Genomic DNA, 13,623 nt, shown 5'->3' with positions numbered 1-13,623 from the left:
TTTTTTTTTTTTTTTTTTTTTTTTTTTTTTTTTTTTTTTTTTAAAACCCCCTTTAAAAAAAAAAAAATGTTTGGGGGGGGGGGGGGGGGGGGGGGTGTCTAATTCACATAAAGGCATTACATGTGCTAGCAGTAGCTCTGAAAAGGTAAGAAAATTGATAATAGGCTTTTTCTTCATCTCTAGGATAGTAGTGGCAAAAAACTGAGTGCTTAGGGAACCCCAGTGTGTGAAGCCAGAACTGGAAAAACTACTGGTAAGAGCACTGTAGAAGCACTTGCATAACCAGATCACAAACGAACTCATAAGACACCAAGCACATGTAAACTAAAAGTAGGGTAGGGCCACGACCAGGATCCTACAGGTTAATAGTCAGTGGTTCTTAACCAGGAGTGTCAATCAGAATCAGCCAGGAAGCTTTTTCAACACATCCATGCATAAGGAAAGCACCCAGGCACAGACAGGCACAGAAAAAAGCTCCAGAAGAGACTCTGGTACTCTCCACAGGAAGAATAACACCCTCTACAGCCTGTTTAATTGGCGATATTCAAACCAACAGTTTACAAGATATCTGCTAATCTAAGATTATAAATCTGTTATGGACAGAGATCAGGTCAACATCATCCTGGGATACCCATCCTCCTTGCCACCTAACAGAGTTCCCTGCACAGGGTTTGCCATTCCATAAATTACTGACAAACAAACATCAAAATTCAAAGATTGCATTTGTCCTGTATTTTTCAACACTGGTATTTAAAATATAAGCGATTACATTTCTTTTTCTGCACTATGAGGCAAAACTCAAGTACTTTTGAAAGATTTTTCAAGAAGGTAGAGGATAAAGAATCAACAGCTAGATGTACCTTATTTCACTGTTATCTAAAACACCATCAATTACAAGTCACATCCCAATTTCATGGATAAAATGGAGGCTGAATATATTAAAACTGATGAAGTATTGTAGTTTCAATTCTGCCACTAATTTGTTATAACAGCCTTACAGAAATCACTTATCCTCTACGAGCCTCATTTTTCTTGAAATAAAATGAAGGAATTAAACTAAATGACTACTAAGGTCTTTCCCAGCTCTAAAACTCTAAAAATATGAATAATACCAAGTCTACAATGAAATGGCATTCAAAAATACCAACTGTGATAATCTAATTTCATTCTAATTGAAATACTTTAAAATCACAAATAATGCTTTGTTTTGAGGTATTTTTATAACCATTACTCCTAGAAACTCATCTTGCAGAAAAATAATTCTAAGATACCCTTACCAAATGGGGCTTACATATCAAATACTGAACATTTAATTTATAAAATCTACAAATACCATACCTTGACTTTGACAAGTCTCTTTGCTGTCTTGATCTTGGCTTCACAAAAGGCTCCCCTGTATTTAGCACTCACATCAGTGCCCACTGTCAAATAGGGAGGCTCATCAAGGGCCTAAAAATGCAAAGAAATATAATTAGATTTAAGCTCTGATTCTTTCTAAATCAGACATCAGAATGGTGAATCTAATACTGTTATAGCTATAAAAATTATAACAGTGAAATGTATTTGTCAAGACCAATCTATAGTATACTATAAATTAAAAATAAGTAAAATGTTTACCATAAAGCCTATTTAAATATACTAAATATATATCATGTAAAATACAAAGGCATCTTTTTATCTATTAAACACATATGGTCCATGAAATGAATTAGCTCACTCACAAGTACAGCCTTCCACCCATGTGTCCAGCTACCCATTCATTCATTCATTCAAATATGTTTACTATATGATCACTTAAAGAGAAGGGTCCATTTGCAAGAAGGCAGATCTTTAAAGCTCAAAGTTGGAAAAATATCTCCTAATATTTAGGCTATATCTTGGCAGCCACCTAAATCCAGAATAGCTCTGTTATACCTCTATTTATAAACAACTGTAAAGTAGAGTAGCATAAAAGGGGAAAAATATACATACTTAAACTACTGGTGCAAACTATATGAAGAAATCCAATCTGGAAAGTCTCAAGTAAAACTATTAAGCCAAAAAGTCGCAAATGCTTACGTATAGGTTCACTGTTTATTTACTCTTCTACCTTAAATAATATTTACATTTCCTCATTTGTGACTTAGTTTTTAACAGCTCTAATCTAGCTGCTCTGACTTTTTACAATTGGGTACATTCCTGAATAGCATCTATATTTCCAAGCAGTTCTTCTGCTTATATTAATCAATTCGATAGCCAAAAGATGATTATGTAAGCAGCTTTTCCCAGAGTGTTTTTCAAGAAATACTAATATCCCAAGATGCTCCACCAAAAAGAAAAAGAGGCGGGATTTGGGAAAATCCATCCATTGAATGGATTCCTTCTCTGCCTCATCTTTGGAGATTCAGAAGTATATGCTAAGAGATCTGAGAAGCACTACAGTAAAGAAAATGATTAAACTTGAACTCAGCACTTCCCAATCTATTTGCCCAAAGAAGCCTTTTTTGTTCCCCTATTAACACCTATTAATATACTACAGAAATTCAGAATATATAGTGGAAAATGGTATATATAGCAATGAATAATGAATGAAGTATTAATTTTATTTAGATTTTTAAGTAAGTTCACTCCAAACAGTTGGAGCTTATAAATAAATGATCTCCAAAAAAAAAAAAAAAGATATTCCAAAGTTACCACGAAAGTGCCCACAATTACATCAAAGACCTCCATAATGGCTATTTGCCTTACATCCTACGTATTTAATGAAAGGCATTTAAAAAAGGAAGAAAGAAAAGAAAAGCTCAAAACATATCAAGTATATGATCTTCTTAAATCTACTTAGGAAAATGCCGATACATCAGTTCATTTATGCTGTAACAGGAGAGTGCCCTCATAAAAAGATAATCATTTCTGCATTACTACTTAAACTTTTTTATATTAACTACAGCTTGATAACTTTACATTGCCCTTGCACCTAAAATTAATAAATGTATTTATACTTTACCTACCTATCTTAGCACTCTTAAAAGAGCATTTTCCTTGGCCAAAATTATGGTTAAATTCCAGACAGACTAAGGCTTCATTTTAGCAAGAATATGAAGAGAGACCTGCACAGCACTCACTCAAAAATTTTAAGGATGGGAATGTAATGTACAGCATGGGTAGTGATGAATATGTTAATTGGATTGTGGTAATCATTACACAATGTACATGTATCATACCATCATCTCAAATACACATGCATGTGTATCATACATCATCTCAAATACACAATGTATGTGTATCAAATCATCTCACTGTACATCCTGAATATGTTCAATCTTTATTTGTCAAATATTTTAAAATTTAAGAAAAAGAGAAAAACTATTAAGGAAATTTCAGTTCACTTCGTGGTTCAAGTAGTATCAGGTGTCACTGCTAGAAAAGCCTAAATCGTGGGGCAGTCTTCATGACCACAGGCTCACAATCCTCCACAATTTGCAACTTCTCCCATTAACGTATCCTGCCTTATTAACCAGCAAAATTGTTTTCAGAGACAAATAGTACAGTTAAAATAAATGAAAACTAATGAGAAAACTGAAACTACAAGTCAGCTAAAAATTGCAACTTTGTACCCAAGAACAAATAAGTATTTTTTAAAATAAGCTTTTTAATTTTTTAATAGACAATTTTGAACAAAAAGGAAACTGAACAGTAATATATTAAGATTACTAGTTTACAGAAACCCATTTATGTATTCTTTTCATTAACATTTACATCAAACACTAGCAACATTTCAACTACAGCAAACTGTAGATAGGCTTATTGGGCAGATTTATTAAAGCTGAATTTGAGCAAGGGGATTTTTTGACCAAACTAGGCCCATCCCACATCCTAACCAACATGAAAACCAATGTTGACAGAAGAGTATTAATTACCTCAAATATTGTGGGAGCAAATTATTATTTTGAAGGGTAATATTTTCCTTCCTTCAAGGTAGACCACATGAAAAGGAATTACAAAGGATATATGGAAAATGCCCCTTAGAAAAAGACTTGCAAAAGGAAACCAAAGTCTAATAATAGCTGGTGACCTTGAACTACATTGTTAGAAGATAAGAAAAGCAATGGTGTATTTTCTGATCTTACTTTATTTTTTTTTTTGCATCATCTTTTGTAAATTTACTTCTCTGTTCCTAAATTCTCATTAGCATAATAATTTGAATCTTTAACAAACCTATATCAAAGCATTGGGGTTACAAAGATGTTCAGAATAAGATACTTTGAGACATGCATAATCATCTAGAAGTGAAACTATGAAACTATTTTTAAATGTTAACCAAAATATCAATGAGACTTTCTACAGAAACCCAAATCAAATCCATAACTGACATGGTTAGATTTGTGTATGTAATTTTAGCAGGGCATAAGGCATCTCTCTATCATTAGTCTAACACAGGTAATAGAGCAGACTGATTAATAGCACAGCTTTCAAAGTAGAAAGACAAGGTCCTATTCCCACCTGTATCCCCTATACTATACTAACTAGACAAGTTTTTGGAGGCTATCGAACCTCTCTAAGCTCAGTTTCCATGTCAAGAATACATGGTCAATATTAGTAAAGGACTAAGTTATGAAGCCTGAAGTAGTCTGCTATTAATAGTATAAAACACCCAATATAGGCAAAGAAGTCATTACATCAACGCACATTCAGATTTGGCCCCTTGCTTTTTTTCTTTTTAATATTCGAGAGGCAAAACCTCATTTTAAATGATTGCTCACCATAAATAAGTGCAAACTCAAACTTAAATCACTTTTCTCACTTTGTCAATTAGTTTCAATACTCATGAGAACTTTAAAAAATTTTTCTTTCTGGCTGGCCAGTACAGGGATTCAATATTTTAATACTAAATCTAGTGAGAAAATACCACAGGATAGTTTGTAATATGTTTGATGTGTCTTTAAAATGTTATACTTTTTCCAACTCTAAAAATGTAGAAATAATCAAGGGCACATTTTATACATATGGAAAAAACGCATATAATAATGATAAAAATATGCCGGCCCGGTGGCGCACTAGAGAGTGCGCCGCTTGGGAGCGTGGAGGCGCTCCCGCCGAGGGTTTGGATCCCATGTGGAGACCGGTTCCCGCTCACTGGCTGAGCGTGGTGCAGGCGCAACACCGAGGGTTGCGATCCCGTTGCCGGTCCCCGGTGCGGGCGCGACACTGAGGGTTGCAATCCCGTTACCGGTCAGTAAAAAAGACAAAAAAAAAAAAGGAAATAATTATAAAAATAGGAACAACTGTAAAGAGGGATTAACCTATGCGAAAGGGTGTGGAATGGAGGGGTGTGTGAATGAAAATATTTTACTCAAAGTCTGTTCCCAAATAAGGTTCCTTTTTGATTGTTTTTGTTTACAACCAGGATGTATTCTTTACCTTTTAAAATATATACTAAGGAACACTTCAAACATATACAAAGGAAAGCAGAACAGTATAATGAATCCCTCATATACCTATTATCTGGCTTCTACAATGATCAACTCATAGACAGTTTTGTTTCATCTGTCCCCCTACAGATTCTCCCCAAAGCCTGATTATTTTGAATGAAACCCCAGATACTGTATCACTTCATCAGGACAATAAAAAGTATTATCTGTAATGACTGGGATTATGGTTTACTTTGAAACTTCTTACTAATACTCTTCTATATTCTCCAATTTATTTGCAATGATTATATTAATGAAAATCAGTATAATACAGTAATCAAGAGTACAGACTCCTGAATTAGATGTCTGGGTTCAAATATACCACTTAATAGCTAGGTGACCTTGGGCTAGGACCTCTGTGCCTCAGGATACGATAACAGTTACTATTTCATAGGGATAAGGAATAAGATGCTACACATAAAGTGCTTAGAACAGGGCCCAGCATACAGTGCCAAAGTCCTATACAAAAGGTTAATTCATAAAGCATTCCTACATAAATAGAGTAGATGCCAGTATAATTGTGTATATATGTGGGGTGGGGGGATAGGTTGCTTTAAGATATTGTCTCCCTTATCCCATCCAGACAGGAAGTAATCATGTTGACTTCTAGTAGTAAGAGAGGTTAAGTCTCTGTGGGATGCTCCATAACAAAGTGTATTATGACCCTTAATGTGACAGAAAGACAACCAGGACTACACATCTATTCAGAGCCTAATGTACTTGGGCCCAAAGTAGACGTACAAAGATCTATGTCGGCAGGTTAACTATGATTCCTTTGACCAACACAAAACTCTTCTCTTTTTGCTCTGCTTCTGATTTTGGTCAATAATGTGGACCATCTCAGAGGCTACAATAAGATGTTTTATGTAGCACCTCAATGCCAAAAGAGAAATTAAGCTACTAAATTACCATCCTTTTGTTTAGCAAACAGAACAGTTTCCCAGTTGTCAAGGCAAAAGCTACCTCACAGTTATTCAGCATTGCTTAAACAATTATTTTTCCAGTCAATCTACCAAATGTCCTAACTGGCACCTAAAACTATTCAATTCCATGGGAGCATTAAAAGGCATAAGCAACTTTTAAATTAGCTATTAGTGATTTCAACAGTAACTCTAATGTGCCTCTGGGCTGTAGTACACCACATATATAAAATAAGTTTTAGAAAGACAACAGTAAAACCCATTCTTTAAATTACTGGCTTATGTTGACACTGCCCAGGAAATATTCAATTATTCAAGATCTGTTTTTTAAAAAGCAAAACATGCTAGATGACATTTTATTGAGGTGATTTCTTGAAAAGAGTAAGGCATTCAAACTGGTTACAGTGCCAATGCAGTCAGGAGAATCAGAAAACAAAAGTATAAAATTTGATACTAAAAACCCTCAGTAATAAATGCACTTAAACACACACAATGTGACAATAAATCTGTACCAAAAACCTATTTTGTATATAACAATCCCAAAGAGGTATTAAAACAATAATGACGATAATTGCAACAGATGAATGAACAAAAAATATGCCTACATACTAAAGGGTATAACATGTAAAAACCAAGCTTAAATGAATACATTGAGGAAATAAAGAAAACTGTGTAATTTAACTCTGAAATGTTCTCTGAAGCCACTTCCTCTCCCCCTTTTCATGTGGCACTGAGGACATGGATTAGCGCGGTGTAAGGGGAGGCAGGAGGAGGTAGGGGACAGAGGCTGAGTATACAAGTCAGTGAAGAAGGTTGGGAGAGGCACAGGCAGACCCGAGGACATGGTTGGGGGCTGAGCAGGAATAGAGTAGATGCGCAGCATGGCTGGCAGATTTGTTACACTGACCATATAAGTAAACTGACTGAAAAAATAAGTAAATATACTAAGCATAGTAGGGGCCATGTTTCTCACTGCCAGTTAAAAAGGAAGGGAGGGGCTAGCTATAAAGAAGTCTGAAGTACTAGACTGGAATTGAAGATTCAGTTTGAATTCATATTCACATACAATTCATATACATAAACACAGGAAACTAAAGAAGTACTTATAGATATATGTGTATATATGCATGTGTGTATGTGTGCATGCGTGCGTGCGTGCGTGTGTGTATCCCTATATTTCCCCAGCTCTGTCCACCAAGGCAGCCTAGGAGCAAGTGACAGAGAAACCAGTAACAAAAAAACATATCAATGGCCTAGATCTTAATTACTAAATCCCATAATACATTCCATTAAAAGGAAACAAGGATTCTTGGAGAAATAAATGGCTTATTTTAAAGAATATATTTATTAGGCATCGGCATGTGTTTTTCTATGAATTATACATTTACATTCTTTACCCATCTTTCTGAATTACTCAATTTTCTACCGGATTGTAAAAGTTATTTCATATCTAAAAAATCAACCCTTCCCCAGAACACAAAAATCTTCTTTGGAAACTACCTATATTTCTTAATATTTTTCTTAAAATTTAAGTTACTTTAGGGGATGGAATCACAAATTACTTAAAAGTAAATTTTAAACCCACATCTATTAACCAGAGCAATATCTGCATAGTCACAGATACTGACAGAGGGGTATCAGCACATTCCCGGAAATTTAAATAACTCAAAAGAGACATTCTAATTGGAATTTTCAGCATCAGCAAAGAAGAAAAAAATACACACCAAGAAAGGCATTATTAAGTGCCTACTCTATTTAAGACATTGCTTTAAGTACCAAAAAAGCAAAGCAGCTTTCTCATGTAACACAAAGGTAGCCAATTAATTTGCCCTCATAAGAGAGGTTAATCTTATTTGTCATCCTGCTAGTGAGGTCAAAACCTTATTCAAATGCAAATGAACCTGCTTTAGAGTAACAACAATCTCAGAACATAATTAAACTTTCATGATCTAGAAATGAGAGGAACCTAGTGGTTAGCCAGTACAAAAACCAGAATACAAAGAGAAACCTTAACTGGCAATTTACATATATCTGGGCATGTCAGTAATATCTACTGCATGGATCAGAAGGCATTAAGTAGAACATTTTAAAAGTTACTAAAGATACATCTAGAGAATGTTTCTAAGAGTTTGAATTAAAAAAAAAAAAAGAAATCCTTCAAAATCCACACTGACTTTTTATCCTGTTTTACATACTCAAGAATATGACCTTGAAAGAAGCCATCAATAGGAAACAACAATCTTTTATCACTTGAAAATCTATACATAAGGAGTAATTTTGTTTGACTAGGCCAGGTGATTTTTCAGATACTCTGGAAAACCATCTTCTGGAATCTCCAGTTCCTGACAGTTACATTTATTCCTGGGTGCTGGAATCGAAATAGATGACATGAGCATGGCAAAAAAGATGATCATTTGTTTACACAGCACTGTTCTTAAACTTAAAAAACAAAAAACCCACCTCCCCTAGAGTGATGATAAATGAATGTTACTAAAATGCACATAAACATAAAACTACCATATCTCATCTAATTTAAGTCATCATCAATTATAAGCCACACTTACCAGTGAAAAGGAGAAAAGCTACCAAATAAACTATGATATACCATCAGCAGTTGACTGCTGAACGCATCTTGACTTCAGAAATGTTAAAATGTGGACAATGTATGCCTTTCACCTGATGAAATACAGTAGGTACAAATTCTTTATGCCTGCAGGACCACACAAGTATAAACCAAACAAATTTACAAACTGAATTTCAAAAACCAACAAAATCAGTGAAATTCAAATAACATTATTACTTCAATTGAAATAATGGATGAAAGTTTGCTAAAACTACATACTCCCAACATAAACATGATACAGACTACTTTGGACTGGCATGCTTTTAATATTAAGCACAGTATGATGAATCAATTCTCCCAACCACTTTTCTCTATTTAAACTACTGCAAAACCTTTTGATAGATAGATCAATGTTGCTTCATGAGGCAGGAACATATCATTTACTATTAACTCCATCTTTGCTCTTTTCTCATTCCACGTGCAACTGAAGTAACACTGCTCACTACTGACTTTGACTGTAAAACATAAAACGCAACTGCTGAAACTGCAATGGCAGTTCTCTGTTATCCGGATACACAGATGGCCCAAAACATGTTATGTTAAATCTTTTCATCTCTCCTTATGAACTGAAATTGCAGGAACTTAAGATAAAACAAAGTAGGGGCCGGCCCGGTGGCACACTGGATAGTGCGCCGCTTGGGAAGCGCGGCGGCACTCCCGCCCGAGGGTTCGGATCCCACATACAGACCGGTTCCCGCTCACTGGCTGAGCGAGGCGCGGGAGTAGCGCCGAGGGTTGCGATCCCGTTGCCGGTCCCCGGTCCGGTACGGGGGCAACACTGAGGGTTGCGATCCCGTTGCCGGTCCCCGGTCTGGTGCGGGGGCAACACTGAGGGTTGCGATCCGCTGCCGGACACGGAAAAAGACAAAAAGACAAAAAAAAAAAAGATAAAACAAAGTAGGAATAATGAGTATACTTTCTGTACCTTTTGAATTTAGTATCACTTACATGTATTACCTAATAAAAACAATTAATTTAAAAATTTTAAATTTTCACAGAGAATTTGCAGACTAGACCCAAGGGACCGTCTGTGGAGGCCAGCTTGACATATACACTCATATAGAGGTAACAGAATATAAAGAATGAGGACAGGGGCCGAGCCCGTGGCGCACTCGGGAGAGAGCGGCGCTCTCCCGCCACGGGTTCGGATCCTATGTGGGGATGACCGGTGCGCTCACAGCACTCACTGGCTGAGCGCGGTGCGGCCAGTCTCAAAAAGGACCAAAAAAAAAAGAATGAGGACAGAATTTGTGTAAAGAATACTTCAGCTCATGACCGCAATCTGCAACTTTTACTCCCTGATTCTGTTTCTCCTTCTTTAAAAAAAGGTAATTAATACTATATGCCTTAAAAGGTTTATTAGAATTACGATTATCATGTCTTAAATAAGCTGCGTACCAGAAACAAGCTCAAAGGTAAGAGTACAAGAAATCTAACAAAAGTCCCAAACGTCTCTTAAGTACCTTCCAGTCCTAATAGGGCATTGTGCGTGCATGTGCGTGTGTAGAAACTGTCTAATATTCCAAAGATGCTGGATCTCCTCTACCTACTCAATGACTACGTATATATGAAGGACCCAAAAAATCGTGTTTTAACAAGTAAAATAAGGAGAAATTAACCAATACAAATTTCAGCTATCCTATAATCAAAATGCCCACCGCTGAGACCAATGCATCACATCATGTGCTGATAAATCTAAATATGCTGTTTATAAATTATCAGAGGACCACATCTGTACAATAATAAAAGCCCACATAGCACAAGATTATTTCTTTTAACAAAGGGATATGTTCTGGCAATATGCCAATAAGTAGTTGATTATACTAGCAGCCATGTGACCCAAACTGGGCCAATCACATTCCCTCTCTCTGTCATTTAAAGCTGAGAGGTTCATTAATTAGTTGGTAGAGCAAGGAGCTGATGCAGCCTACGGTAGCCACGTTCTGGCATGCTCAGGGAGAAGCAGAGAAAACCAGTTTGCAGAGAGGGGATAAAAGAAAGAAAACAGATGCACAGAGAAAAAAGCAGACATAAGAGATGTGTGTCTTCTAAGTTACTGAGGGAACAGTAGCCTTAGTTCCTGCTGGCTTTCCAACTCCGTCCTCAAGCCGCTCTAGACTTCCTACTCTTTTGAGTACCATGAGATGCTCTATATCCTCATATTAGTCTCTTTTCTGCTTTTGATCATAGATTGTTTCTACTACTTGTAGCCAAACTAGCCTTAATTAAACCCATCAGACACCTATTATTAGTGTAGAAGTAATATAAAATGCAATTACAAGTATACAAACATTTATCGAGCATCCACAATGTCCTGGTATATTCAAAACTTAGATCACATCTACACAACTATGAAACCAATTCCAGTTTAAAATTTTAAGCTAAACTACCACAACATACAAAAATCTTAAAAGAGCAATAAGGAATAATGTAAACATACAAAGCAAAAAACCAGATTTTTAAAAAACCTATTCAAGGCCATCAGATCACTATTATAACATTAGTGGCACTAGAAAACAGTAGTAAGATACAACCTCTGGCTACTGATTTTTAAAAAATCAACTCGTAAGCTTTTACCAGATACGAATGTAGAGCCAGATGTATCAACTAATTAAAAACATATTTTTTAAAAACCAATAATTTTAGAGACTTCATTTTTCTACTCATATTCTTCAAATGCAGAAATCTCTTATTATATCAGAAGAAAAAACAGAGCGTTAACCAGGAATTATTTGTGAAGCAAATACTAGCTAAGTGAAAGAGTGAACAAATCAATCGATCGATCAAATCCAATCAAAAATTGCACTATCTATTATGATCCTCGCTAGGTGCAAAAAATATATATAAAAAACAAAACAAAACATTATTCTGGTCTTGAAAAATTCATGATACAGTTGGGGAGAATCCCCCCCACCCCAAAATTAATGTTTAGAAACAAAAGACAATTTTTTAAAAAGCTGGTTTTCAAGGTATGGACATTGAGAAGACTAAATTAAACAGATTTATTATTGTATATTCCAGCTAGCATAATTTAGATGGGGCAGATGGGGGGACGGGGTTTCCAAAGCTTTCAAATTAAAAATCTCAGTTTAAAACCTTAAAATCATTTGATCCACAATTTTGAAAGACTGCTAAACTGTATACCAAAAAATAAATAAGTTTTTAATCTATTAATCTACTATTCTTTTCTCACTGAACTAAATAATTACTAAACAATTTATCTAAATACTGTCTAACCATGGGGGGAAGGGGGGCGGTTCTCACTGTAACACAAAGTCAGATCTTGGAATAGTTATTTTGAAGATGAAATTGCCTACATTTTAATATATGGTCCTTGCCGTCTATGCAGTCTCTATCACTAAAATAGGAAAAAACTTTCTGATATATCTCATCAAAAGAATTCTCTATATGTTGTAGGTTATCAGTCTACAATATAAGATAAACAGTGACATCAAAAACAATAAATGCCAGTTAGCTTAGTTGGTTAGAGCATGGTACTTACTGATACCACGAAGGTCAGGGGTTCAGATCCCCATACCAGCTAGCTGCCAATAATTAGTCAATAAAATAAAGTAAGCGAGATAGTTTTTAATGCCGTATTTTCTCATGTGCATATTTTTGCAGAGTTTTTTTTTCTGATTTTTAGGTTTGTTTTTTCTCTTGATCGCCCTCCCGGCATGTCTCAGGTTTTTCATGGTGGCACCAAATTGCTTTTACTTGGCCATTCCTACCATACTATCTCACACTAAATGGAGAGTCTCTTAGTTGCAGGAAATATCTATTCCAACTATTCACTTAGGACCAAAAAACATAACTTCAGGATGGGTACAGAGAAATATATTTAGGTCAAAATATCTCTCAACTCTCTGCATGCATCTAGTCTTACTGCTAGATCACACTGGTGTTCTTCTGAGTCACCAAAATTACTGCTACATCAAAGTCAATATCAACTTTTCAGAACTGCGTATTCCCACTGCACAACTATTTAAGTAAACTGACAAGGTATAAGGAGTGAAGGCAGGTGGGAAGGGTCATGCTATACACAGGGTTATATCAGAGGCCTTCCAGAACACTCGATCTTGCTTCTTTCAATGTGCTCTAAGAACTAAACAGACTCGGTTCTCCAACCTGGGGGGAACGTCTTATGAGAGCTGCCACCACCACTCTCAGGTGATCCTGATGCAGGTGACATTTGGGGAAGTTACACCAACTGGCAAAAGCTACAGTTCTTTATATCTGCACATTCCACCAACACGCTCTACCTTCAGCTTATTGATGAGTAAGGAAGGACAAAAAGCAAAGGATCTGAGGGTCGCCCTATCGTTCTCTTTTCTTGTTAGCATTTTCAGCTCCAGTGGTTAGCTCATACAGACTTCATCCAGTCAGTTGAAAGCCTTATGAGAAAAAAGGCTGACCTTCCCCAAGAAAGAAGGACTTCTCCCAGCAGACTGTCTTCAGGCTCAAACTTCTGCATCAACTCTTCCCTGGGTCTCCAACCTGCCAGCCTATCTTGCAGATTTTGGATTTGCAGCCTCTACAATGGTGATGTGATAATCTACCTAGAAAGGTTTCGAAGATGGCGACAGGTCTGGAGCGGCCGTGCCAGGAGACAGCGCGATCCTGAGAAGTGTGC

The 13,623-nt window shown here is 36.1% G+C and overlaps 1 protein-coding gene across 4 annotated transcripts in view; it reads right to left on the bottom strand.

Moving 5' to 3' along the window:
- Positions 1–13,623, bottom strand: part of ARID4B (AT rich interactive domain 4B (RBP1-like)) — a 139,102-nt gene that overhangs the window by 75,092 nt on the left and 50,387 nt on the right. For all 4 annotated transcript variants that reach the window (XM_008581175.1, XM_008581178.1, XM_008581177.1 and 1 more), the window contains exon 3: positions 1,339–1,449. In XM_008581175.1, coding sequence (XP_008579397.1) covers positions 1,339–1,449 — 111 coding nt within the window. The remainder of the gene's footprint in view (positions 1–1,338; positions 1,450–13,623) is intronic.

The sequence above is a fragment of the Galeopterus variegatus genome, unplaced genomic scaffold (genome assembly GCF_000696425.1).
Source record: "Galeopterus variegatus unplaced genomic scaffold, G_variegatus-3.0.2 Scaffold2288, whole genome shotgun sequence".
NCBI lineage: Eukaryota > Metazoa > Chordata > Mammalia > Dermoptera > Cynocephalidae > Galeopterus > Galeopterus variegatus.
The sequence above is the reverse complement of the archived record's forward strand: the minus strand, read 5'-3'. Positions and strand labels throughout refer to the sequence as shown.